The 27,616-nt window shown below is 42.0% G+C and overlaps 2 protein-coding genes across 3 annotated transcripts in view; one reads left to right on the top strand and one right to left on the bottom strand.

The window, feature by feature from the left end:
• The first annotated feature begins 1,180 nt into the window (after positions 1 to 1,180).
• On the top strand, positions 1,181 to 7,889 carry pcsk9 (proprotein convertase subtilisin/kexin type 9). Its single transcript, XM_061683319.1, has 10 exons — positions 1,181 to 1,219; positions 2,353 to 2,488; positions 2,555 to 2,681; positions 3,188 to 3,336; positions 3,425 to 3,612; positions 3,681 to 3,864; positions 4,773 to 4,949; positions 5,859 to 6,019; positions 6,527 to 6,623; positions 7,154 to 7,889. Exons 1-10 carry the CDS (start codon positions 1,196 to 1,198, stop codon positions 7,300 to 7,302), a joined length of 1,392 nt encoding a protein of 463 aa, XP_061539303.1. The 5' UTR covers positions 1,181 to 1,195; the 3' UTR covers positions 7,303 to 7,889.
• A 361-nt stretch (positions 7,890 to 8,250) lies between these two features.
• usp24 (ubiquitin specific peptidase 24) overlaps positions 8,251 to 27,616 on the bottom strand; it is a 44,921-nt gene continuing 25,555 nt past the window's right edge. For both annotated transcript variants that reach the window (XM_061683317.1, XM_061683318.1), the window contains 39 exons: positions 27,464 to 27,549; positions 27,072 to 27,180; positions 26,635 to 26,796; positions 26,195 to 26,292; positions 25,818 to 25,913; positions 25,521 to 25,743; positions 25,136 to 25,298; positions 24,614 to 24,775; positions 24,446 to 24,516; positions 23,389 to 23,549; positions 23,247 to 23,308; positions 22,145 to 22,336; positions 21,380 to 21,494; positions 21,019 to 21,163; positions 20,826 to 20,945; positions 20,607 to 20,732; positions 20,207 to 20,305; positions 20,051 to 20,133; positions 18,920 to 19,061; positions 18,717 to 18,836; positions 18,429 to 18,643; positions 17,334 to 17,458; positions 17,109 to 17,250; positions 16,774 to 16,924; positions 16,596 to 16,691; positions 15,546 to 15,649; positions 15,349 to 15,462; positions 15,019 to 15,226; positions 14,425 to 14,514; positions 14,232 to 14,334; positions 14,022 to 14,140; positions 13,113 to 13,226; positions 12,974 to 13,039; positions 12,833 to 12,899; positions 12,537 to 12,615; positions 12,368 to 12,443; positions 12,194 to 12,280; positions 11,157 to 11,267; positions 8,251 to 10,230 (listed from right to left, as the gene is read on the bottom strand). In XM_061683317.1, the coding sequence (XP_061539301.1) occupies positions 10,168 to 10,230; positions 11,157 to 11,267; positions 12,194 to 12,280; positions 12,368 to 12,443; positions 12,537 to 12,615; positions 12,833 to 12,899; positions 12,974 to 13,039; positions 13,113 to 13,226; positions 14,022 to 14,140; positions 14,232 to 14,334; positions 14,425 to 14,514; positions 15,019 to 15,226; positions 15,349 to 15,462; positions 15,546 to 15,649; positions 16,596 to 16,691; positions 16,774 to 16,924; positions 17,109 to 17,250; positions 17,334 to 17,458; positions 18,429 to 18,643; positions 18,717 to 18,836; positions 18,920 to 19,061; positions 20,051 to 20,133; positions 20,207 to 20,305; positions 20,607 to 20,732; positions 20,826 to 20,945; positions 21,019 to 21,163; positions 21,380 to 21,494; positions 22,145 to 22,336; positions 23,247 to 23,308; positions 23,389 to 23,549; positions 24,446 to 24,516; positions 24,614 to 24,775; positions 25,136 to 25,298; positions 25,521 to 25,743; positions 25,818 to 25,913; positions 26,195 to 26,292; positions 26,635 to 26,796; positions 27,072 to 27,180; positions 27,464 to 27,549 (4,665 nt within the window). In that variant the 3' untranslated portion in view covers positions 8,251 to 10,167. The remainder of the gene's footprint in view (positions 10,231 to 11,156; positions 11,268 to 12,193; positions 12,281 to 12,367; positions 12,444 to 12,536; positions 12,616 to 12,832; positions 12,900 to 12,973; positions 13,040 to 13,112; positions 13,227 to 14,021; positions 14,141 to 14,231; positions 14,335 to 14,424; positions 14,515 to 15,018; positions 15,227 to 15,348; positions 15,463 to 15,545; positions 15,650 to 16,595; positions 16,692 to 16,773; positions 16,925 to 17,108; positions 17,251 to 17,333; positions 17,459 to 18,428; positions 18,644 to 18,716; positions 18,837 to 18,919; positions 19,062 to 20,050; positions 20,134 to 20,206; positions 20,306 to 20,606; positions 20,733 to 20,825; positions 20,946 to 21,018; positions 21,164 to 21,379; positions 21,495 to 22,144; positions 22,337 to 23,246; positions 23,309 to 23,388; positions 23,550 to 24,445; positions 24,517 to 24,613; positions 24,776 to 25,135; positions 25,299 to 25,520; positions 25,744 to 25,817; positions 25,914 to 26,194; positions 26,293 to 26,634; positions 26,797 to 27,071; positions 27,181 to 27,463; positions 27,550 to 27,616) is intronic.

The following is a 27,616-nucleotide window of genomic DNA, read 5'->3' as shown; positions in this document are numbered from 1 at the left end:
GTAGTGTTACTGTACAATTTTTTTCTATCAATATTAAAATGTATATATGGTAAAAACACTTTTCGAACTAAATTTGATTGTATAGTTGTTCTTTATACTTATAGTAATAATTTCTAAAGGATAACATAAAGGATTACAATTGTTCTAATATTCTTTTACATTACTGAAAACATTTTATGTATCCAGATATATTTTTTTACAATTTGATTTTGCGTCGTGTTATTATTTTTTATAATTCTTCAAGAGCATCTAACAATTAAAATTATTTAATATTTATTATTACATTTTTTAAAATAGAAAATATTATATTTTCGAATTTCAATATTTTTACATTTGTCATTTTTCATAATAATAGTATTTATTATTATTTGAAATAGTATTTTATATTTTCTTATACAATTATTATGATTTATTTATTTTTAGCAATGTCATCATTTTGGATCAATATTAAAAAATATCCTACCATTGATTGAAATTGTTATTCTCTCTTATTTATTTAGTGTTTATTATTATTATAGTATTTTATTACAAATCTTAAATTTTTTATTTCAATCTCACTTTTATTAGCTTATTTTCAATGTTGATTATATTAAAATATTAAATAATTTAAATGTTATGCCTTATGGTCAATGATTACAAATTTCCTACAATTTATTTACTTTTTGGGGGTCGAAATTTTATATACATATTTTTTCTAAAGAAAAAATGCCCGACTTTATATTTTGTTTTCTTCATTAACATTATTATTTATCATTATTTTTAAAAAAGTAGAATATTTTTACCTTATTTTTGCTTTTATAATTACTAGTTATTAATATTTTACTATTTTATATTATTATTACTGCTATTGTTGTTACTGATCATTTTATTGTTATTGTTAATATGATTATTATTAGTAATGCAATGGTTGTTTCAAATGTTATCCTACAATGATTATATTATTATTTGTCATACTTTCATGCATGTATTTGTGGTACATGAAAAATAATAGTCATTAGATGTCCTCAGTTATGATACCTCCTCTAAGGCGGCGTGGCGCGTTCCCGGTCGCTACATGGTGATGCTGCATCGCCAGGGCGACGTGCACCGAAGCGTCCGGAGGCTGAGGGCCACCGCGGCCTTGAGCGGCTACCGAGTGGAGGTCCTACGCACCTTCTTCTTCTTTTCAGGGGCTCTTCCAGGCTTCCTGGTCAAGATGAGCAGTGATGTCATTCAACTGGTAATGCTTTTATTTGAGATAGTGCTTCTAGTCATGCAGACTTTTTTTTTTATTTATAAGCAAAGAATTGGAATTTTGGTCACCACTGCCGGACTGACTCCAGGTCAGGACCTCACAAGCTGTGTGTTGCATAACAATTATATCTTAGTTCCCCACAGGATTACTTCGCCATTTGACAACGTGACAATGACAGGAACAGCAGTCACACTGCAATGCCGGAAAAAAAGCATGGATTTCAAGGCAAAAAAAAGGGCTTTCGAATGTTAGAATAGTGATATATTCCTGATTTTATGAGGAAAATTGGCCGCCTAAACCCTGGTCACCACATTAATGGATTAATGCAAAATTAGGTTGACATGTCTATCATCAGGGTGCATGAAAACGTCTCAAGGATCCAATCATGGAATTAACCACATAGTCTGACATTTTGGTTCGACGCTGCCATTTAGGGGAAAATTCTAGTTGCTTGAATGTTCGGGGAAAAAAAGTTTCACCGATTGACATGAAATTGGGTGGAGAAATCGATCATAACATGACGCACGAAAAAGTCATGCGTGGAATCGAACGATAAGCTGAACATTTTATTTCAAAGCAGAAAATTTGGGGCAAATTCCAGGACTGTATAGTTACAAAAAAAAAAATAGCCCCCAACTCCCGTTTTAACGACCTGAAGCAAAATTGGGTGGATGTCTATTAAAACAAAACCTACAAAAAAAGGTCTCAAGGAACCATACATGCAATTGTGCCGGACATCAGATATTTTGGTTTGAAGCAGCCGATTTGGGGCGAATTCCAGGGTGTGAAAGTTTAAAAAAAAAAAAAAAAAAGTAAGTCCCCAATATCAGTTTTCCCCTTGGGCAGGAAATTGAGTGGACAAAAGTATAAAGGTAAGAAAATATTAGCCCCTGACACCAATTTTACCGATTGATGCGAAATTGGGTGAACATATCTAACATAACAGGACGCACCAAAAATTGTCAAGGACCCATGCCTGAAATTGCACAGGACGTTGTCCATCTTGGTTTGAAGCAGCCATGTTGGGCCAATTCATACTCTGATATTATTAGCATCTGATTATTGTATCAATGTGAATAGTTTGTTATGGAGAAAAAGTGTTATCTATTTGCCTTCAGGTGCTGAAGCTCCCTCATGTCCAATACGTGGAGGAGGACTCCTTCATCTTTGCTCAGAGCGCCCCCTGGAACCTCCGCAAGTTACTGAAGCCTTACCCTGGCAGCACCTTGGAAAACGCAACGTACAATCCGCCCAGTGAGTCGTCCCGTTTGACACACACACGCAAACGTACATATCAATGAAGAGCCCTGTACTTTGCAGATGACGGCGGCATGGCGAAGGTTTATCTGATGGACGGCGGCGTTCGGGGTTCTCACAGGGAGCTGCAAGGACGAGTGGTCGCCACAGATTTCAGCGAGATCCTGGAGGAAGATGCAGTCAAAGTACAATACTCACAATACACATACACGCAAAATAATTATTGCTGGCCACTTGTTGCTAGGCAGAAGACAAAACTGCCCCACACACCAATGGACAGAGAAAATGTCAGCCACGCCCAATAAGCTATTTAAATGACAAACTACAAGAACAGGATGTCAGACAGACCTTATTAATAGATCGCGCAATAGCCATCAACGTGAAGGAACAGAAGAGCTGGCTTACGACACGACCTATGACCCACCGACAATGCCGTCCTATCGGCCATTCCGAAGAAACTCAATAAGTCCGTCTCCAACAAATAATACAAAAACACGTCCTCGAACTTGGAGCATAAATAATTGAGTTTTTCCACACCAGCCAAGGCTAATGCTGTCTTAACTAAGCCTTGTCGCATGAACTGATGAAGCCTGCTCCGATTAGAGGTGAAACATCTTCTAAGACTACCAGAACAGTCCAGTTGCGATTTAATGCCCTTAGAGTTAATCGGCAACAAAAACTAATCCTCTTTGTGTTTCTCCAGGCTAGTCGATGCAACAGTCATGGCACGCACGTAGCAGCCGTGGTGAGCGGGGCGGACTCGGGTGTGGCCCGAGGTGCGGGCGTCCACTTGGTGCCGGTGTTCAACTGTCATGGGCGAGGTTCCGTGTCGGGGGCTCTGGCAGGTTAGGCTTCTTTGAAATAAATTCAAACAATGGTGGAGAAAATAAATGAATGGTGGGTGCCAATTGCTCCCTTTTCATTTGTGGCAAGGCTTGGACTACATTCGGGAAAGCGTACGTGGGCGTTCAACTGTCGTGTTGCTGCCTTTCGTCGGCGCCTTCAGCCGCTCGCTGAACGTGGCCAGTCGTGAGCTGGTGGCGAGCGGCGGCGTGGTCGTGGCTGCAGCCGGGAACTACCGAGACGACGCCTGCCTCTACTCGCCGGCATCCGAACCTGAGGTGACGCCAATTGGGGACAAAACAGAGGGCTAGTGGTGATTATGTCCTTTCAACGCCTCCGTGCGCAGGTGATCACTGTGGGGGCGGTCGATGTTTTGGACCGGCTGGTGGCGCAAGGGGCGGGCGGCACCAATTTCGGGCCGTGCGTAGACCTATTTGCGCCCGGTGATGACATCATCGGCGCTAGCAGCGAATGCGACACCTGCTTCACGGCCCGCAGCGGAACCTCACAAGCGGCCGCGCACGTGGCAGGTTTGTGACGTCACACTGAGTCAATATCGGACTAAGTTCCACTGTAGCTAGCAGTCATGAGTATTACTAAATGGGTGTCGGCTGACAAACACTGGTGGGTCACTGGGCCACTAAACCGCTTGACAGTAAATATTGTTTTGGGGGAAATTGGTTGTGTACTTAACTAACCAACTAATTAACTCAATGGTTAGCCACCTAGCTAATAAACTTCAATAGTTCGCAAAGCTAGCTTGCAATCAATCAAGCAAAGAAGCGATTTAACTTGATAGCTAACAAACTACTGTACCTAACAAACCAAACATCCAACCAAAATAATAGCTCGCAAGCAAGCAAAGAATCAATTGATCTTACCCGATAGCTAGCAAGCAAGCTACCTACCTACCAAACTAGTTAAAAAATAAAATGATAGCTAGAAAGCAAGCAAGCAAATAATAATGTAACTTGATAGCAAGTGAGCTAATGAACAAACTAACTAGCTAACTTAGCAACTAGTTAGCAGACTAGAATGATAATTAGCAAGCAAAGATCCAAACTATCAAAATAACTAACAAGCAAACTAGCTCACTAACTATATGCCTGACTGATTAATCCGTTCACGAATTAAAATGATAGCCAGAAAGAACCAGTCTCACTAACTCGATGGCGAGCTAATAAAGAAAGAAACGAAGAAACAAACAAACTAGAATTATAAAGTAGCTTGCAAGCAGGTAAACAAAGAAATAATCCATCTAACTTGATAGCTAACCAGTGAACTAGTAAACTAACAGACGAGCTACTGACCCAACTAACTAACTACATGACCATCGAGCTAACAAACAAACGGACAAACAAATGTCATCACTGGCTAGTTAACTAACCCCAAAAAGATGCAAACATAACTTTACATTTGATTTTTCAATTATTATTAGGCATCGCGGCAGTGATCCTGTCATCCAATCAGAAAGCGTTGCCACTGCAGGTCCTTCACACAATGTTACGCTCCTCCACCGGCGGTACCGTGGACGTCCGCCCGCTTTTGGGAACGTATCGCCTTACCACCCCTAACCTGGTGGCCGCCATGCCACCTCCTGTCAACAACACAACAAGTAAACAAGACTTTTATCACCACTTTGGCAGACATACACTACTCACAAAAAGTTACTGTAGCTTTTTTGGGTAAAATTTCAAGATGAACCTAAAATCCATTATTACCTTTAAAAGTGAAGTTAATTTTACTCTTGAATGCACATGTCCAACTTCAGTCTATTTGTACTTTTTGCACAAATAATGGTGCTGAAAGGCAAAAACGTGTTTGATCCAGGAATACGTTACAATACAATACATTTCCAAGGATGTCCACTTCTATGACTCTTCTATTTAGTCTGTCTGTGTTACAGCACCTATCAATAATAAACCAACCAAACTACCGACATTTGAACAGCCTAACACCACAACTAACTGACTGACCTATATACGGACCAAACGACCAGCCTACTAACAAACCCAACAGCCTACTTATCAGCCGACTAGTATAACCAACCTACCAAATACAGACCGACTGATCTACTGCATATACTGACCAACATATCAAGCAGGATACCATCTCATCAACAAACCTACCAACCTTCTAACCAACCTTTCAACAAGCCTATTAGCACAACGACCAACCAACCAACCAGCCTACCAACTTACCTACCACGCTACAAGTCAAAGTCAGCCAGTTACTAAGACGCTACCAAGCAGCCCAGAAACCAACCAACCAAAAGATACTACCAATAGCTAGTAAATTAGATAGCTAACGATCTAGCTAACTAACTAACTAATTCACCAGCAAAGGTTATAGTGCATTTAAGGTTCATCCTGAAATTTAACCCAAAACCCAAGTATTAAATTTTTTTGGGAGGAGTGCATTTACTTTTCCTGACAATTTGTTTGGTGGTGTTTCTGGAGATTTTTCTAATGTGTAAATTGTCAAGGTTACCAAAACTAACTCATCTACGTTTGGTGTAAACTAGGTGGGGGGCTTCTGTGTCGCTCTGTGTGGTCAGAGAGGCCCGGAGCCTCCGGTGCAGACCAGACCATCCCCAAGACAATTGTTCGTTGCCGTCGGGGGGAGCTGATGATGGGCTGCAGAAGCTACCATCCACACAGAAGCCGACCAGGACAAGCCATTCACGTAAGCCGAGAAATTTTTACATTTAAAAAAATTATTATTATTATTATTTTTTTTTAAATAGAAAATGGAGGGTGGCACAGTGGAGACTGGTTAGAGCGTCAGCCTCACAGTTCTGAGGACCCGGGTTCAATCCCCGGCCCCGCCTGTGTGGAGTTTGCATGATCTCCCCGTGCCTGCGTGGGTTTTCTCCGGGCACTCCGGTTTCCTCCCACATCCCAAAAACATGCATAAATTGGAGACTCTAAATTGCCCGTAGGCATGACTGTGAGTGCGAATGGTTGTCTGTTTGTATGTGCCCTGCGATTGGCTGGCAACCAGTTCAGGGTGTACCCCGCCTCCTGCCCGATGACAGCTGGGATAGGCTCCAGCACGCCCGCGACCCTAGTGAGGAGAAGCGGCTCAGAAACTGGATGGATGGATAGAAAATGGAGTATTTCAATGAAAGCATGCCACAGAAATGTAAACTTAGTACCTATTTTAAATTGTGAAAAACAAATCTCCTTTAAGGTAAAACCTGCCGATGTGATGGAGTGCGAGGCCCGTGGGGCAGTTCACGCCGTGGCCCGCTGCTGCGTGACGGACGGCCTGCCACTCCACTTATCAGGTAAATCGTGCGTGCATTAAACCCCAAAATACCACCTTAAAACTGTTTACAAGTGGTTAGCATGTCTGCTTGACAGTCCTGAGGTTGAGGGTTCGAATCTGGGCCTTCCTGTGTGGAGTTTACATGTTCTCCCCGTGCTTGCGAGGGCTTCCTCGCACATTCCAGAACAACACGCACGTTAGGTTCATTGAAGACGGAAGGAAGTGTTGACAAATGTGAATGCTTGTTTGTCTATATGTGTCCTCTGAGTGGCTGGCGACCAAAGTCAGCTGGGATTGGCTCCAGTGCACCTGCTTGCCTAATAAGGACAAGCGCTATAGAAAATGGATGGGTAATATTACTCTAGTGTTCATTTTTTTGTCAATTTGAAAAACAAATTGTGTATGTTTACTGCTGTCAAGTAGTAATTATGATTGTAAATTACAGTATACAAACTGCCACAGAGATCCCCCACACAAATTCCAAATTGTTGCTTACAAGTTCAATAAAACATGGATGAACTTTAAAATGGCGTCTGGTCCTGCTTCTAGGCTCCGAGTGCAGAGTGTCAGAATCGGGGGTCCGCCCTTCCTGTCCTCCGGGCTGGACCCCGACCGAGTGGAGGCCCGTTGCCGGGGGCGACGCCAAGAGGGCCGACGCCGAGGGGGTCACCGTCTGCTGTCGTAGCAAAAGAGTGTAAACTTGTGTACCTAATGATGCGGCCAATCAGCAGCAACGAGCATGTAATAAAATCAAGCAATCAAATGGAACACTTGATGAGGCGGCAATCAACTTGATTGCAGTCGCCCTGATTAACATTTAAGACTGCATGTGGCTTTTTAGAACTTAACTTCACGGCGGTAACTGTTGTTCAGTTCAAGCCTGATTATTATATTTATGTCTTACTGGAATTATTCAAAATTTGTTTTTACATTACAAATTACATTAGACTACTGTCACCATTCTCTGCGATCTAAAATTCTTAAAAATGTTTAACAAAGATAACATTTAATAGAATGAATAATATCAATTTCCCTCATAGTCAAAGTAAATGTAATCCAACTACTGGAGTGCATAATACTGCATTTATAAACATCCTGTTACATTCATACCACCCAAACTCATTTTTGTCATCAATAAAGCGTGCCGCAATATTCCGACCTATGCTTTGGGAGGTCAAAATATGAGATAAGCACTTAATTGAATCAAGAAAAAAAAATAAAAAAAATAGTCTGATCAAATGGCAGCTGTTTGTGTGCACTGCAGGTAAGCGAGGGACACAATCTTCACAAGAACTAAAATCTAATGAAAGTAATATGATAATACTTTATTTTTGGGGGGGGGGGGATTGATGATAGAGGGAGTATTTTCTAAATATTTATGAATGAAGAAAAAAATAGCTCCAGGAAAAGGGGACTTTTCTCAACCGGGGCAAAAGGGCTGGTGCTGGTGCACCACTAGGGGTCTCTCTGTGCACATGCCTGCTATAAGGCTAACTACTGTATATTATGAGGTACATCGTTACATTTATACCTCCAAAAATGATGACCATCATCATTTTGGGGGGCAAAATATAAGGAACTCACTTTTGGTATGTTGTCAGTGTCGCACAAAAACTGCAAATAAAAATCAAATGTTTACAAAAAAGTTGTGCATTCCAGTTTATTTTATATCAAATCTCCCCCCATGTAATCAAACTCTGTTGTACAAATTAAAAGTCGGGCGTTTTAACATGCATTACATACACACACTCACACACAAAAACGTGTGATGGCAGACTGTGAATTGTCCCAAAAAAATCCTACTGACAGTAAAACCCGCACGCATCACGGATGCCCCCTCCCACAACATCTTAACCTCACCCTCTCCTCGACATTAAAAGTAAAGAGTGAGTCAAGTGTTTTTGTAATTTTTTTTTTTTCTTTGAACATGTGAGAGGAATTGCTCACAAAACAGCACAGTGAGGGGGCTGTTTTTTTTTTTTTTTTTTTTTCAACTCACCCTCAAACACGCACACACACACACAAACACACACACACACACACACACATGCGTCACATCGGGAACTTAGGTGGGTGACCCTCCAAATTGCTTCCGAGGTCGTCGCCGTGTAAACATTGACCTGTTAAAGCCCCCCCCCCCTTGCCCAACATACACACACATGCACACACAGAGTTACATTATCGTCACAGAGGGTGCGGTGGGAATGGGGGTGGAGGTGGGAGTTATCGGGAGATTAAGGCACTTCGGAACCCCCGATAAGTGGGCTACACGTGCGTGTGTTATTGAGTCAAAGCTACGTCTTTCTGTGTGTGAGTGTGTCAGTGTGCGTGTTAAAAATGGCACAAAAGACACGAAAAGGCAAATAAAGCCTGGCAGAGGTAATAATAGCATTCAGGAGCACGTGGATGTATGTTGCAGTATGTGTGCGCGCGTGTTTGACTCAACGCTATGTCTTCTTGTGTGTGTGTGTAAGTGTGCACGTTGTAGACGGCACAAAAGATAGAAAATGGCAAAAGAAAAAAAAAAAAAAAAACCATAGCAGAGGTAACATTGTTTATGAGCAATGCAAGTGTGTATGTGTTCTAGCAGCGTGTGTGTGTGTTATTGTGGAATATATGCATCTGTATTCCTGTGTCTGTGTTTTTGACGGCACAAAAGAAAAATGAGGCAAACAGGCAAATAAAAGCATGGCAGAGGTCACACTAGCATGTGTTGTTTACAAGCATAAGTGTGTGCGTGTGTGTGTGTGTGTGCGTGTGTGAGCACGTGTGTGAGACATTGGCATCTACAAATAAACCCCGCCCCATTCCGTTAAGCATTCCTTGCATAAGGCTCGCACCCGAGTCCAAGAAGGTGGCGGAGAGCATTAAAAAAAAAAAAGAACGAGTAAAAAAAAAAATTTTTTTTAAAAAGCGTGTTGTGTTTGAAGTGATGCTCAGAACAGAGTGGTAAGTAGTAGTGTCAAAATGGGCAACGAAGAAAAACGAAACAAAAAAAGGCGAGGCGGCTCTAGAGGAAGCGCGCGGTGAACGTGGCAAATAAAGTGCATACTTAGAGCCCCCCCCACACACACGCCCCTCCCCCGCCCCTCCACTCCTACCAAGCAAGTGCCTGTGTGTGGAGATGCGCATTCACTTGGAGGTTCCTCTAGAGGACTTTTAAAACATTATCTTACATCTATGCAACAAATGGTTGATGGTGACTGTGTGTGTGTGTGTTTGTGAGGAAAACAACAAACAAAGGGTAAAATGCCCCACCCCTCCCTCCCCCCCGCTGTAAAAAGATGATCGCCGATGGAGGAAGATTGGTCGCTTCCCCTTTTAATCCAAACTTGCCCTTATTCGGTTCCGTGGAAGTGATGAATGATATTCTCGTTTTTTTTTCATTTTTTGTCATTTGTATGTTTTTTCCTCTCTTCTGTGTCAAGTTGTTCCGATTGGCTTGTTTGTTGTTTTTTTTTTCCAAAACGTCCCCGGGCCAATCGAAGCGCCCTAACTGGGGTTGGGGCTGCGTGGCGCTGGGCCCGTGCGCTTTCCGGACGGGGCTCGCCCCCCAAAAAGAGCTAAGGGTCCACGTCCTCCAGGTCGCTCTTGGAATCGCCGAGCATCATGGGAGACTCCGATCCCTGTCAAGGAGGAAAATTGGCTTGAGTGTCGTAATATAAGGCTTTATGATTTAAGCGTACAAAAAATAAGTACATATACATACATGCACACACAAAAGTCATTATGAGACTAAAGACATATTACAATGAGAAAAGTCCTAATTTTCCGATAAATTTTTATTAACCCATTCATTGCCAGGCCTCCTGGTTAAAATCGTTATTTGACTTATACTGAATTAAGTTGTTATAGTAGGAAATGAAATAAAGACTATAAGGAAAACAAAGTCGTATTATGACTTTTCACTTGTGATATTACGACTCAATTCTCAAAATGTTATGACAATAACACAATAAAGTTGTAATTTTGGGGAAACAAATTTTAATTAAATCGGAATTTGAAGAAAATATCTTTCTAATAAGACTTTTTTTTTCTAAAAATAAGACATTTTCTAAATGAAGGATGTGCAGTAAAATGATTTCATTTTTTAAATGAAAATTACATTACAAAAAATGGTAATACAAGAGTATTACCATTTTTTGTTCTCGTAACATTCCAACTTGATTCCGTTTTCTTCTGTTCAGCGCGCCCCTAATACTCCTTTGACTTGACAATGCAATTTTTTTTGTAATGTCATTGATGATATGAGACACAAGTCAACTTCAATACAAGGAAAACGCTAAATCACCAACAAACATACACTATGTATGCTTGCCATTGAGGTGTTAATATTATTTTTCTGTATGCTGCACATGGCTTCGTGAAATACCTCGAGTCAGGAAAAGAACAATGCAGCTGCAAGTCTGTCTAATTGCACTTGTGGGTGGTGGAAAATTGCCAGTCACACATTGCCTTCCTTTGTGTGCGTGTGTTTGTCAACCCACACACTCGTGCACGTATGATTGGACAACGTGACGCCGCAGGAGGGCGTCACACGCGTGGGCTTTACCTGTCTCAGGCTGCGTTCGGCGTTCTCGTTGGCGGGGCTTCCGTCGGAGCCGTTGCTGCTGCCCGACTGCTCCTTCTCGTTCAACAAGGCCGTGGCGTAAGCCAGCGTGTCCTTCACGGGTTCACACACACACAAACGCAGACACGTGTGTGTTGGTGAACTTTGGGGACATTTTTCACAATAGATGGCAGACGGGCCTAGAGTATTTTTACTTTTGTATATTAGTATAAACATTTTAGAATAATAAAATCGATACACACACACACGCAAATAGGTCTATACGCACAGACGTACATAAACAGTGGATATAAAAACAAACCCCTGTTCAAATTTTGCGATATCGATAATTAACCTTTTTCACCATTAATGTGACCTATAACTTGTGCAACTCAAATGATTTAAAAAAAAAAAAAAAAAAAAAAAGACCTCCTCGAGAGGGGATGTAAAAATTAGCAATTGAAATAATGTGGTTGCACAAGTGTGCACACCCTCATAACTTGGGATTTGGCTGTGTTCTAAATTAACCAATCGCATACAAACTAATTTCAAATGGGGATACACACCGGCCACCATTTAAAGTGCCTCTGATGAACCCCGTTGTAAGTTCAGATGATCTAGTAGGCTTTTTATTACCCCCCCCCCCCCCCCCCCCCCCCCCCCATTTTGAGCAGAAGTCTCAAAGGCTTTGAGCTTAACACTGACTGCTTTGTGGAACTGTTCATAGTCCACCTTGATTAAGGTACTAGTTCCAGCTGAAGAAAAACAGCCCAAAGAATAACGCTGCCACATCCATGCTTCCTGTAGGTATATTCTTTTAGTGATGTGTTGTGTTTGCGCCAAACATATTATTATTATTATTTAGGAATTATGGCAAAAAAAAGTTCAACCTTGGTTTGATTGTATCATAAAACAATTTTTTGAAACGTCATTGCACAAAATGTAATACATGAATGGCGTAAAGCGTGTTCAAATCATTCACTTAACATCACGTTAGTGGCTGTAATTCATACATTAATATCTGATTTAAACATGCATACCTGCGCCGAAATAGTACGCTGGAAGCTTTTATTGGTGGACGTCTCGTTGGATACGTTACTCTGCGGCGTCCAGTAATGTTCTGTCATCTGAGGACAGGTGAAACAAACATGATTACCGCATACCTTTCAACAGGTTATATACTGAAAAGAAAAAAAAAGTGGATATAAGCGTGCCTTCTTCTGAAGCCACTGCACCGCCCAGCTCCAGTGACCAGACAGGTCCTTAAAATAGTCCTTGGCTGGAGCACACCTGGTGGCACAAATGGGGGTTTTGTTTTACTTGTAAATATATCCCAATCATCCATTACATTGATTTGAATGGATCACTGGGGTTGTTACTCACTTCTGGGCCAACGTGACCAAGAACTTGACACACTGGTAGCAACGTCTGCTGTCCACGTTGTTGCTCTGGTGCATCAAAGCTGCGGGCAGAAGATACACAACTTTGTACAGCTCTTCAAAGATCACATTGAAGCATTTTTAAGTAAATATTTAAACAGGTCAGTCGGGAAGTATGTATTGTAGGTCCGTAGTTAGGCATGTAAAAAGGTAGATAAGTAGGTTGTTTAGTAAGAAGCATTAACAATGTATTTTGTATTCAAAATTGAAGAACTTTAGGGGAGTCAATCAGTGACTTACCCAGCAGGCCTTTCTCTGACTCAAAGGCATACTTGAGCCTCTGGGACTGCAGAGGGTCCTCCACGACCTGAAGTAGACAAATTGACACTCATCACTCATTAGCAGATCTCTCATCTGTGACTCGCCTGCCTGACGACTCACTAGGAGCTCCTGCAGCATGTGAAAGATGTTCTTCAACTCGTGAGGCGGCGCCGTCTCCAGCTGCGTCTGCCAGGACACAAACCATTCACAAAGCATTCAAAGCAAGGGAAGTGGCACCAGGAGGTTGCGCGGGGGTTACCTTGAGGAGCTGCAGCACGCCCAGGGAGAAAGGCTCGTTGCAGTAGGAGCAGTAGGTCACCATGCTGATGAGCGGCGTCAACGGGCCCGACAACTCTCGCATGGCGAACATCACCTGGAGAAACGCAAGGTCATGGAAATCTCATAAGGACATGACGGAGAAACAGAGGTCTTGTTTTGATCACTGTTTGGTGGTTAGTTAGTGAAAAATGTTTTAATAAAAAACATAGTTAGTTAAAAAATAAAAATAGTTAGTTAGAGGGATTATGCAAAAAAAAATAAAAAAATAAAAAAGCCTTGACAGGTGTCCAAAATGAAAGGCTTCTTTCAATTTGGGCCAAGGAACAAGCCTTTGAATTTTGGTGCAAACAAAAAATAAATTACTTAAAAAAAAAAAACTAGAGGTTGACACATGGGCCAAGGTTGTCAACTTTGATGGGAGGGGGTAAACTACATGAAGGTTGATACAAAGTGGTGGCACATAACTAACACAAGGCGTGGCCCTTTAAAATTTGGTGGGCTGACACATTGACCAAGGAAGTGAATTTCAGTGCACAAAACTACACAAGGCTTGAAATCAAACAAAGGAAATACATTTGGGAGCCAGAAAACTATTTAATTACACAAGTGTTGACACATGGGCCAAGGAAGAACCCTTTAAATTTTGTTGCCCAAAAATTGCATGGTTGACACTTTGGAGCAACCCTTTGAATTTTGGTGAAAAAAAAAAAAAAGAAAATACACAAAGGTTGACACTTGGTCCAAGGAAGTCAATTTGGATGCAAACAACTACTACATGAAAGCTGTTGGGTGGAAAAAAACTACATGGAGGTACACACACCCCTTTGAATTTTGGGGCCCAAAATATACAAGATTGACACATGGACCAAGGAAATGCCCTTTAAATTACCTCTAGAAGGTAGGGTTGTCCTTCAGGAGTGAAGACGGACGCCAGGATGTCCGAGTGTAGGGGCAGGAGTGGCGTTGAGGACGGGATGCTTCCGACACACAGGCTGAACCCTTCCGGAGCTACACCGAGAACGAGGGGGACGCGGAACACGATGAGCTGGATTGTACGAGCGGTACAAATATGAATATTAGGATGGGGATCGGGTCTCACCGTGCGTCCGCTGGGAGTCGAGGTCCGAGTGCAGAGTGATGAGCGCCAGCGTGCTGTGGAGGTGGAGAAACTCTCGAGCCTGGGCCGGACTCCACCGCCGGTTCTGTGGAGACACGAGGTGGACCGGGCCAGGGATAATTGTGGATAACGGTCGTAAAGACGCCAGCCGCGATAAGTGGATAAAAGGTCGTACCTGGTTGTTTTGGCGATTGGGTCCCAGAAGGAAAAGGAGCATCCGGCGATAGGCCGAGTGTTTCAACAATAGTTGACAAGCTTCGCAACCCTGAATGAACACGTCATTTAGTCATTTATACATGGAATAGTAAGTGGGGTGGGAAAACTTTGGAGCTTAAACATGTTAAAATCTGAATGAAAAGATAGATTTTTTAACAGTACAATTATAATTCATTCTCATTATTTTGTGTATTACAGGACGAAACACTGTAGTGAATAGTGAAAATTCAATTAATTGACGACCCCAAAAAGGTTTTTAATTCCCTATTGATGCCACAAGATGGCGGCATAGCATGGCTTTTCTATTAGACAAGGCCTGTCTAAATGATGCTCCTCCCGTCACTTTAACATAGTTCCCTTGCGGAAAAGCAATACTTTAATTACACAAGGCTTTGGCATGAGCACCAAAACAACAAATAGGTGATTTTTTTTCTTTTTACCGAATAATATATAATAAATAAAAAAAAAAATCATGTTCATTCACATTTTAAAAAAATCAGTTAAGGTGTCAAAATTTGGTATGTGTTCACAAGGTTTAAGTTGCCTTTGTTACCTTTTGAGAGAAGTTACTGAAGAGGCTGAAGTACTGTGCGCAGTTCTTCACGTTCTCGGGAACATCCTTGTCCAGCAGCGAGAGCAGGGCGTCGGTCAGGCCGTCCAGACCCGGGTCGGCAAAATTCAGCGCGCTCTCCAGCGTCTTCTCCAAGATGGACGCCACCACCACCCGCACTTCCCTCATGCCGCACTCCAACAGACAAATCCTACAAAGATAGAAATACTCATTACAACAGAGACCATTAACACTAAAAAGATATGCACAATGGCGGCTGGCTTTAAACACAAATGACTCTAATGGAACTTTAATTTTATATATAATTCCCACCTGGTCATCTCCCGTCCCTCCGGTCCAACCAGGTACTGAACCATCCACTGGCAAGCGGCGCTGCTTTTTGACAGCAACACCTCCACCGTGGCCATCCACTCCTCGGTGTCCACGCTGTGTGTTCATGGAAGGAAGCTATCATGACAAATAAATGTTGCCGCTCGCGTTACTACTCTTATATTTGTGTTTGTCCATACCGGAGCTTCTTTTTGGTGTGCAGGTACGTGTGGAGGAGGAAATGGACGGCCAGCTGGAGACTCTCTTTGGCCATGGCCTGGTAGTCTGGATGCTTCAGCTTGGTCTGTAACAAACAACAACAACAACAACAAAAAAAAAAAAAAAAAAAAAAAAAGTTGCTATTAGACTGTGTCTCAATTAACTGTCGGGTGTGCTGTCAACTTGTAAAAAATCAGCGACGCACCCCAATATTAGCACCTGCTTTTTTCCACTTCAAGAAAAAAAAAAACAACAGTTGTTAACTGTAATTACTTTTACTATGATAATACCGTCATTTAGTCTATTGGTGCTTTTATTCAGTTCTAAACTTCAATCATAAAAAAAAATTATACTCCCCTTTCAGTGATACATAATACTAACACCTGGTATACAAGTTTCTGCAGCTGAGTAAATTAGCATAACCACAATCTACGGGAAATTTGGTATTTAAAAGAAAATATATGACATTTGTAAAAGATTATTATTGTGTGCTTTGTTCTTCTTTGTATATTTGTATTTGTGGTATATATTCTTTCCCAAATGACTTTTTTTTTTGGGTCCAAGTCCTAGTTTTGTTAATTTATTATTTATTTACCATATTTGTATTCCTTCATTGCAGTAGCCCCATTTCTATGCAAATTACTTGTGCAGCATTACCTGAAAGAACACTTTCCTCTTCTGTTTTTCTAAAAAGTAGTTGTGAGCATGGCACACTTTGTAAATGTTTTAATACGATTGCATTCAACTGCAAAACGCAAAGAAGTTTTTTTTTGTATTGTTATTAACTTTTAGTACTATGGGCTCAAATTCATGCGAAATATTAATTTTTAAGGACCAACAGCTCAATTATTTTTGGTGGGGTTTCAGGATGATTATTGATAAGAACAACACGAATACGACCATTTTTCTTTTTTTTTATATTTGGGCATATCATAAGAGATTTAACAAATTCTGTGCTAGAAATATATAGATTTTTTTTACATACATATTACATCCACATAAAGGTAAGTACATAAAGGGCATGGACATACTGCATTGACGGAGGCCAACGAGAGGGTGAAGTTGAAGTAGTCGCTGTTGTAGACGTCTCTGTTCCTCATGAACTTGAGATTCTCGTCCCTCACCATCTACTCGGCGAGACAAAAGCAGAGGTCAAAGTGCCGGTGGTAACCACGTCGGCAAAATTGGTGCGGGAAGCTGAACGCCCACCTGGTAGATGCTGGCGGGCATCTTCTCCACAAACAGGCCCTTCTTCTCGCCCTTCCGGACCAGACGAGTGAGCAGGGTGAGGCGGTCGTTGTTGGCCCTGGGGGGGCGAGGAGACGACTGCGGCGAGATGTCAGGCGAGGAGGGTGCGGATCTACAAAACGTGGATGATGATGTTAATGACTGACTGACAGTGGTGGGAGGTAAAGTTAAATAAAAAATATTTTTTTAATGTACTTAAATAGATATGAAACATTTCTTGTATTAAGGTAAATGATTGAATCAGTAGCTCTACTTTCACCAGAGTATTAGTCATTCCAGATGTGACATTCACTCACAGTGTAAGATCCTCTGCTTCCTGCCTCATGATGCTGACTCTGCTTTTTTTGGGCAGGACAGGTGAGTTTTGCTCGCTGATCTTCTGATAAAACAACATGTAGGCGTTCCAGTATCGCCTCCTCACGTCGGGATAGGGATTGGCTGCGCACAAACACACACACGGAAATCAAGACTTTGCAGATGCCGCTGATGTAGATCCAATGATTTGTGGGTATGTTGCTCACACTGATCGTAAACTTTGGGCCTGTACTCTCCTCCGAAGCATTCGTACTCCAGAGATTCGTCATTCATGTCGAACTCCTCCACCACGTTGTCATTAAACTTGTACCAACGTCCACGTGAGCTCCCGCTGCCCACACGCCCAGGTAGAGAGAAACAAGATAAACGCTATGACAACATGTGTATGCATTTTTTTTTTTTACCCCCCCCATTAAGCCAGTAGTCAATTGCTATTTTGTCACCCAGAAGTATCCTGGTGGGTATTGTTTACCAATATACAATAAGGTGTATGATCTAAGTGGGTTCTTAAGTGAGTTTAATTCGTTCTGTGACCAAGCTCTTAATTAAAATTTCTCAAAAACTGAAGTATGCATAGCGCTTCACTTTGTTCACATTTATTTTTGTATTTTTAATGCATTTGCAAAAATCCCCCAAAATATTTTTTTTCATGTTTTTATTGTGACTGTTGAGTGTAGAATTTTGAGGAAAAAAATTAATTCATTTAATTTTTGAAATTTGGCTGTAACATAAAGCACTGTGAATGCATTGGGACCTTAACTTACGAGTTTAAATTGTTTGTAACCAACCTTGTAACTCAATTTAGTCGATCAACCAAATAGACTTAGACTTGAAATGCCTTTAATCTGTTCCAGCCCCCAAAAACCACCATTTTTTTGTTTTCTAATAAAGAAAATTGGCACTTATTTCATAAAAATAATTATAAAACAAAAGTGCTTTCATAAAGTGGAATCACTATGTACTATAATACTCGTGTGTTTGATGTGCACCTTTAAGGGGCATGGCCTAGTGAGTGACACCAGGAGCTGGAGTCTTGCATGTTAGACTTTGTGTGAGAGTCTGAGCGTGAGTTGAGGCCTACAGCAGCTCCTTGCAGGTTTTACTGTTAATTCCGTTCAATAAATGCATCAGCGACTGTGGCTCTCCTTGCCCACATGTATACCTTAATCGCTCCATTTTTGGGTTTTTTTTCACTTCACTTCGCTCAACTGAATTGCCCATCCGAAGGTTTAAAAAAAAAAAAAAGTGGGGTACTAAGTCAAGGTACACTGTACATGAAGAATATGAAGAGGGCCTCCTACCGTCTATCTTTAATAAAGGAATAGTAGTGACCAGCGTGCGCCTGCCCGCTGTGGACCACCACGCCCACCAGCTCGTAGTTCTCCGAAATGGTGACCTTCTTCCTGGGTGAGCCTCCGGATGTGCCGTCGCCTCGCCCCTCACCGCCCTCCCCGCTGCAGTCCTGACGCGCCATGCCGGATACCGTGTACGGCTCCATGTTTAGAACCCAGGGGAACTGCAGACATGGAAGGTTGACAACCTCTGTTATCTTGACATGCACAACTAATATCCTCCTTTTTGATACGCACCCGAATCTGTTCGTCATATTTGATAGAGCGTCCGCTTTCCCAGTCAAAGCCGAAGCGCATGAGATGGATGCAGAGAACGCTGGGGAGGGATTTGATGCATGTCCTCTTCACCGTGGTCCTCTGCACAAATGAAAACATGCAACATTCGAGGCATGTTTGGAACAAAAATAATGAAATAATCACACAAGAGATAGTTTACATACCTTTTCTTTGCATTTCTCACAGTAGTAAGCATTGCTGCCCTCCAGAACCTCCCCTCGGACAAACTGGTCCAGGGAGATCTCCAGACTCTGACAGGACGTCACACCAAGGTTCAGTGCCATGAACGTCTCTTCACGTTCGTACCTGCAATCCAGTTTTCATATAATTGTCAGGTCAAAGGAGACTGTGAAGCCAAAATATGGGACCTTAAAAGAAAAAAAAAAAAAAAAAAAAGAGACCGTGTAGTGTTTTTTGAACCATAAAATACGGGTGGAGCTCACTAAATTTGAATATTTCAGCAGTTCAATTCAAAAAGTAAAACTCATATTTCTGTATCAAAAATCATGGAAACTTCTAATTTCTTGAGATAGTGAATTTTGTGTTTTATCAGCTGTAAGCTATAATCATCAAAATCATAAAGAAAAACAAAATCATGAAATATTTCACTTTGTGTGTATCGGGGCTGTATAATGTGAGTTTCACTTTTTGAATTGAATATACAGTGGTACCTTGACTCACAAGTGCCTCAATTTACACACGAGCTTGAGTGGGAAAAACAAAACAAACACAAAAAAAAAAGCCGCAATTAAATGCAATGCCCTATCATAAGGGCAAGGAGAGCCGACGTACTTTCAGCCGTTCATGGAATGAGACAGTCAAACTAATACAAAATGAGAACACTCACAAGGAGCTGCTGTAGGCGCACCTGATGTCACTCGCTAAGCCACGCCACTTAAAGGCACAAGAAAGAACACACGAATAAAATAGCATGTACAGTAATTACACATTATAAAACCAGCTTATTTCTTTACATTCTCTTTTCTTACATTTTTATACAATAGAGAGCTATTTTTCTTTATTAAAAACAAAAAAATTGCAGTGTTTTTTGGGACCTGGAACAGGTTAATGGCATTTCAATTCATTTCACTGGAAGAAAATTGAATTGATATGTGGGTATAATGAGTTCTGAGCGTGGTCACACAACAAAATGAACTCTTAAGTCAAGGTACCACTGTATGCAAGTAAATGGTTTTCCACGATTTAAAATGTATTGCGATGCACCTTTATAAGAGGGAAAAAAAGGATTGTTGCTACAGTGAGAGCACAATCGTAATTCACGACTCACAACTCACCGATGAGGACAGTCTTTGCAGATCTTCTGGTCGGAAAAGATGCCCTGAAATGTGTTTTTGAAGATCTGCTCTCGACCCATTTTCTGGCAGAAGTAAAAAGTCATATTTAATGCATGGTCACAGATGCACACAGTTCATATAAGCCAAATATAATACCTTGAGATGTTCATCAAGCTGGTCCACCAGGCTGGTAAAGAATTCATATGCGTCCTGTTGCTCTCGTACGTACAACTCTTTGTTCCACATCTTGAAGATCTAAGACACACCGATTTAAAAGTCAATTAAAATGTTATGGAAAATGGACTTTAATAGCGTGTATACAAATAATTGGGTTTTTGTAGTGTCTGCCCACTCATCAAGTTTTTTGTATTTTTTAAATACTTTTATATTACAGTACTTTGGCTTGAGCACAAAAACAAATAACGGAGGATCCGTCCCCCCAAAAATCTGAAAATAGGCGAATCCATGAGGAGTGAAACAAATACGCAGGGGAACATTGTACTTACCGGTACTCACGAAAAATACATAATACGTTTTTCTTTAGTCTTTCTAATACCTTCCAGAAGTTCTCTGGGACGTAGTACTGCAGTTTGCTTTCCATCAGGTGACCAAACAAAGATTGAACCTGGTAGAAGACGCTCTCATCGGGTTGTTCTGTGTCGTCCTCGATGGACAGGAACGCCTTCGGAATCAATCATCACGCACATGAACACCCACGTACTTAATATTGATTTAAAAAAAAAAAAAAAAAAAAAAAAGTGAACACCTCATGTACCTCTGGTAGGCCTGGCTGCATGTAAAGCTGCTGGAAAACAGCGTTCATATAACACGTGGCTCCACCATTCTTCAGGCCCACAAAACCCGAAACTGAGCGGCTCTCTACAGGGGGCAGATACTGACATAGGCCAGATAAGAGAGTTAAGCTTCAGTTCTCAGTGGTCGGTAAGGGTCAAATATCGGCGTCTTACATCAAACTCTTTACAGAGCGACGGGTCGGACTGGTGGTGCATGGAGAGCAATTCTCTGGTGATCAGCCGCAAGTTGGAGAGGGAGCTGTCGGCCAGCATCACCAGAACCTCGTACGCTGCCAGACGGCTGCTAGCTGTGCTGCACCTGAGTGAAACGGGATAGAAGAAGACCATAAGCGGTGAACAGTGAACCCCCGTTTATCTCGGTAAACACAATACGCATATCGATAAACAGCCCTAATTTGAGCATTTGTTTTATCTCTCTCCTAATCAAAGTCCGCAAGGGCCTGATTCCCTGAGTCTAAAAGATAATCCTGACTGACCAATTATATTACGTGGTGTGGTTGAGTTAACGACTTACTTGGGGTGGAAATCGTGGCTGGGGGCCGGGGAGGCGGTGGAGTTGGAGGTGTTGATGATGATGCGTGACGCTCGGAACAGGAAGTCATCCAACAGCTGCTGGATCAGCGACGACCCTGCGGAGAGAGCCAGGCCTGGTCATGTGACGCACAAATCGTAAAATAACCCATTTTATATATACAGTTAACAATGTTGCACTTATTAAACTGGTAAATTATGAAAAAAAGTATTCATTCATTAAAATCTATTATGATATGCACTAAAAAAAAAATGACATACACATTTTATTTCTCTTTTTTTAACATCTTCTACAAATGACCTGGCACATCTGGTTGTCTAAAACCCTTTGTTCACCCTGAATCCTGATTCTTCACCTAAACAAGACATTTAGGTCAATTGTATGCTATTTAGTGACCTTTCCGACCCCTCTAGTATCTTAAAAAAAAAATCAGCAACATTCTAAAAAAACAAACAGTGATGAGCACCATATTCTAGTGACTTTTAGTAGTGCTATTGGAGACCTCTGGAAACGGAGACTCCCTCCAGAGCAGGACATGTCTGCAAATAAATGGCCAATAGGCAGATTAAAAATTTATTGGTAATTTAATTTCAGTTTGGGAAAGGCTCTTGTGCCCCACAAAGCAAGGTCCACAATACAATAATACAGGCAACTCCTGTATTGTCCTCCATTTTCATTTCCTCTGTCACAGTGAACAGTCCTGATACTTTTTCCCACGTCCTGTTACTTTTGTCCATGTATACTTACCGAGGTGTTCCTTCTCCTTGCCGCAAAGGGAGAGCAAGGTCTTGATGAGTCGCAGGTGTCCTGCCAGGAGGATGTTGTCTGCCTCACTGGTCTCCATCTCCGAGCTCCAGCTGGGCTCGAAATTGTCCAGCCAAGAGATTTCATCCTCCAGCATGGTAGCGGTGATCACTTGTGATGCCTCCATTTCCGAAGCTGCATGGGGTAAGCGGAAGGGTGGCGAAGGACAATGTTAAGGTACCGGAATAGCCTTAATGGGCAACCTTTTTCAATCTGAGGTCTTGAACACATTCAACCTCCGTTTATCACGCGGCTATTTTCCTGACCCAGCTGCAATATGTGAAAAACCGTGATATAGAGAAAAACATATAAAAAAAAATAGTTTTACTGCTACCACATGATTTAAAGTCATTAAAACCTATTTAAACACCATTGCCAACACATCTGAATACAAAAGAAAATACACTAGTAAAATGTATAAAAAACACTGAACATATTTGATTGTCTTTAGACATAAGAGGTGGGGCCTGGTGGGTTGCCTCTCACATCTGCGTGTGAGTGCCTGGGTGTGAGCTGTGGTCAACAGCAGCACCTGTGTGAGTGTGCTCATTGTGTTTGTGTTTTACTCTTCTCCCATAGTTGAAACGATCACCAAATGTGGCTTTACTTTCCCACGTGTGAAGGCATTACAGTAAACATACAGTGAAAGCCCGCATATTTGCGGTTCCTCTCCTCTCCTCCATTAGTTGTGCTGAGGCCGAAGGGGTCTTATAAAAATACTGCTTAGGCGCCACCTGATGGCGTCTTGTTTCCAAACAACTATGTTGAACTGAGGTGTGGGGCTTCATTAACGCCATAGTTTTGTCAAACAGAAAAAAGTGCTTTGCCAAGTGTCAAGTACTTGCAATTTTTTTTCTATTCAGCTCCCGCAGTTTACTGCACCGTAAAATCCCATAAAAAAGGGTTTCTTAATAAATCTGTGATATAGCGGAAGAGCGAACAATGAACCACGACATAGTTCCACGGGGGAACACTGTGTCTACCTTTTGGGAGTCACTGCTAATGTTCCCTGTCAGAATGTAGAGTCAATGACTTTTAAGCTTACTTGTCAGATCATCCAGTAGCTGGCATCGCAGGTCAAAGTACTCCGTGCACTGGGACAGCAATCTGACGGTTAAATAAAATCGATATGAGCGTCTTACACCGTTTTCATGACTTTCTGACTTCTTTCGTTTCCTCAGACTTACCTCTGGTTGACTCCCCTCATAACCGACGTGGGACTCCACAGTGGCAGCTGAGCGGTGAGGATGACCGACAGCAGGAACAAGTTGGGTTTCTGCACGTCGGCGAAGCCTGACGTGTCCGACTGGCTCAGAGTGTACAGCTGGTCACAGGCCACACGGCGGATCTGAGAGAGGCGAGAGAGGAAAGGGCCAAGTAAAGACTCACTTGCAACTGAAATAATGTTTTATGCTCGTGCTTCCAAACCTTTATTGAGCCAAGGCACATGTCAGAAACATCTCACAGTACACCACCAAACAAAAACTTCACAAAAAGTATACTGAAATAAAGATGATCTTGAAACCTGGGGTGTTTTAGTTCAACAAAAAGTTATTCATTTTTATTCTTTTCTTTTTTTGTATTATTAATAAGTTATTATTAAGTGTGGTCCAAAGAGACAGAAGGAGGCGCTCCATGGGTTTTTCAACGTCACAACTGGTTTCATGTTTCTTTTTCTTATTTTTTAATAGAATATTTTTAGAATTATGTTGTTTTTACTGCTGAATTTCCCCTCTTGGAATCAATAAAGAATATCTTATTCTGTTCTATGAATGGCAACAGCTGTTCACACAGGTAAATTGTACCTTCTGCCATCTAGTGGATGAGCATTTACATGTTCTGCCTGTCACTACATGTCACTAGCATAGATAGATGAACAAAGCAGTGAATATAATTTTTGGACCAATTAAGTGAAATGGGTTAATTCTGCAATACACACCTGATGCTCTCAGTGGTTGGGAATCACTGTTTTAAGTGGGTGGAAAGAAGTCTTGAAAGGGGACATATGATGGAAAATTTACTTTCTAATGGCTTTTATACAATTGGTTGGGTATCTGGAGTGCCAAGCCACCCACCAAGTGTAAAATTAAACAACTGAGTAAATCTTTTGATGTCTGCCCATTTCTGAAAATGTATCTGATTGAGCAGTTTAGTACTTCACAGACATTCTATCTATTAAGATGCCTGGGAATTGTTTTAAATTGTGAAAAAAATCATTACATATCTCCTTGAAATGCAGTTTACCTCTCCACTGGGAGATCCCAGCAGCACGTCAATAATGAAGTCGTTGACACAGGGCAGGTTGTAAAAAGAGGCTGTAGAGAGAAAACAAGCATATGCGACAACATTAGACAGCAACAAATATAATCACAGGTGTGTGACTGCAAATGTGACTTCTGGCTCTATTCTTACACAGCTGCTGACAGCGTAGCTGCAAGCAGGTGACCAGGAGCGACAGAGCCTCGCGGGCGATGATGGTGTCTTTTATGGAGACGCTTTGCTGCCGGACGCAGATGCCGGCGTGCAGTGCGGTTGGCGTAGTCTCTCCCTCGCTGCTGGAGCTGCAATTACTTCCTGCATATGAAATATTCATTCCCACTTTGTCAGTATTGTGACATAAGGCATTCTTTAACATTTTCCTTTTGAATAACTACTGAAGAATCCAGTGACTTTTTACAGTGTTTTTGGAGATTTGTGAGATTATCTCCACAGCAGTGGATATTTACCACGCCATGTCCAGTTTACTAATGCATGGCACATGTGCGAATCCACCACTGGCTAAATAACCATTAAGGCAGATAACAAATGATTTGCCTGGTTGTTTATTTTCACACTTAATAGGCAGGTGCTCCAGCGACCCAACTATTTGTTTCTCAGCCATTCAAAAGTCTAATTTCATAAAACTTTGCATCCACCAACAACACCATCTCTCACCTGTGCTACTGACTCTGGTGCGTACTCCCTGAGATAGAAATGAGCCGTGGGTCTCCCTGATGGGCTGCGGGCTGCCTACAAGATCCAGTCTCCCTGCCGCCGCTGCCCAGGTCAGTCGCATAAAACAGGCCACGGTGGAGGTGAAGTCGCCCACCTCCATGGTCTACAACAGAAAGGGAGCACAGATGTTGAAGCTTAAAATGTGCTACAATTATAGTCACGTTTGCTTGCAATGTGTTGCTGAAAGAGGACTACACACATTCAGATCTACATCGTTACGTGTGCAGTGTGCTGTGCTGGACATCTGAAGTAGCTTACGCCATGCACTATATGAGCAGTAAGCATACACATTACCAAAATCTGTATGCGTCTAACCCCGCTTTACCTGAATAGCCACACGGGCAGCGGGTATGATCTCCTCCACTCTGATGGATGAGCGCTCAGACAGCGACATCTGCCTGTAGGAGGACTTCTCCGGCGTCGCACAGAGAGAGAGTTGGCGTCCAGTGCCGGGTCTGTTGCGGAACGGGCGGGACGACAGTGCCTCTCCGTCCCGGATTACATCATCATCCAGCGCCATGGGCATGCTCTGGCCAACCAGAAGGAACCTGCCATCAAAAAACAGTTGAGCATGGGAGTTCCAATTCTTTGTGATCTCTGTGCGTTTGATAGTGTTATGCACCTGGCCAACTGAAGGCAGATGGAGTAGACGCCTTGTCGGGTCTCATAGTCCACTTCTGACGGGATGGAGTCTCTTTGCATAACATTCACCACCAGACTGCAAGAGAAAAGAGAGACTACTATTAGGGGAAGAACAAAATATACTTGTATCGGGGGTCCTCGGATTTTCATCTTTGGCAGTTGGGTCTGGATGGTGTTTCACTGCAGTATAATTATGACTGTACAACTGCATTAGCATAGGTTAGTGATCGACTATGCCGCGTTATGAATTCCATACAAATTCAGGTTACATTGACGCTGAAGGAATGGAACGCTGTCGTAATCTGAGGACCCCCCCCTATATTAAGTATTTTCATATGGATGCTGTATGTGTCATACCTGAGGCCTCCTGCTTTGAGGAAGTTGTCACAGAAGGACTTGCTGCTGGTTTTCGCCATCTCGTCATCAGAAGTGGGCATGAGTTTTGAACTTAGCACCTGAGGTGCAAATGGCAAACAGTGAGCATCTTATTTGGTTAAATATACAGACATTAGGTACACTTGCAGAAGATAATAACATCCACTACAAGAGCTGCTGCTAATTGAACAATATGTTATGGTTGTAGTTTGCAGTGCTGTGGACTTGCACTGCATCATACAGAGAGGTGTTGCCAGTTTCCTCTTACAAGTAAATATAAAGTATAAGAAATGAGAGTGTCAATCAAAACTCAACACAATAAATAAACTTCATCAAGTCATTTTTTTTAACACAGCTCTTGCATCATTACATTGTGCAGTGGTACCTTAGGTTGAAGCTGGTTTTCAAATGTGTCTAAGTACCTCCAGATTGTACAGCACTCGAAAGGTGGACATGCCCGGGGCCGAAGACCTGAATAAGGACTCCAGGATGGACGCGGCGCTGGGCTGGGGCTGGTGCTGCTGCTTGGAGGCCATGGATGGTGAGCGAGAGCCTGTTCCCTGGCCGAGGGTGAATAGTGTTTTCTACAAAACAGAATAAGAGTAAGGAGTAGAAGGAGTCTGGATGCCCTGTGGCACCATGCTCCCTCACAGAGTTCAGTCTTGGTAGAACGACAGACATCATTATGTGTGTGGAGTGCCGTTTTCTTGAGAGAACCACACAGAAAAAAATAAAATAAAAATAAATAAATAAATAAACATTTCCTTGTCATTTGTGGGGTCTCTCAAATTTAAAAAAATCGATCAAGGTGTCAAAATCATTACACGTGCACCCCGCTTTCGTAAGTGACTGACTGTACCTGATGGCTCCACACGCTGGATTCTTTAGGGACAAAGTTGTCGAGAGCGTCCTGCACCTCGGGATCTGTTGGGATCAGGAGGAGCAGCTTTCTCACACGCAGTGTGATCCTGGGAGGAGAGAAAACACATGTTCTTGTCAGTCGACCTGAGCTCTCAGGTATTTGAACACAAACAGTGCAACAATACTGTGCAAACAGACCATATACCAATATTCATTATCCACTGTCAAATGTGAAAAACAACTAGGATTACGGTGTCACTTAGTTGTGAAACTTCTCACTTGTGTGTATTATAGGACTGTATCGTACTGCCTCCAGTCGCAAAGGCGTGCACAACAGAAAGAGGATTAATAGTATTTGTGTTTAGCATTTTTTTAAAATTTTTTTTTTACCTGATTTCATCCAAGTTAGCAAGCTGGTAAAGCATCTCAAACACGTTGCACACCAGCGCCATGACAACACCGGGCAGGGACTTCTCCTTATGAGAGACAATCACACATACATGAGAACCAAAACAAAGTGTGGAATATGAAACCTCCTCTACT

This window comes from Phycodurus eques, chromosome 8, assembly GCF_024500275.1.
Source record: "Phycodurus eques isolate BA_2022a chromosome 8, UOR_Pequ_1.1, whole genome shotgun sequence".
Taxonomy (NCBI): Eukaryota; Metazoa; Chordata; class Actinopteri; order Syngnathiformes; family Syngnathidae; genus Phycodurus; species Phycodurus eques.
The sequence above is the reverse complement of the archived record's forward strand: the minus strand, read 5'-3'. Positions and strand labels throughout refer to the sequence as shown.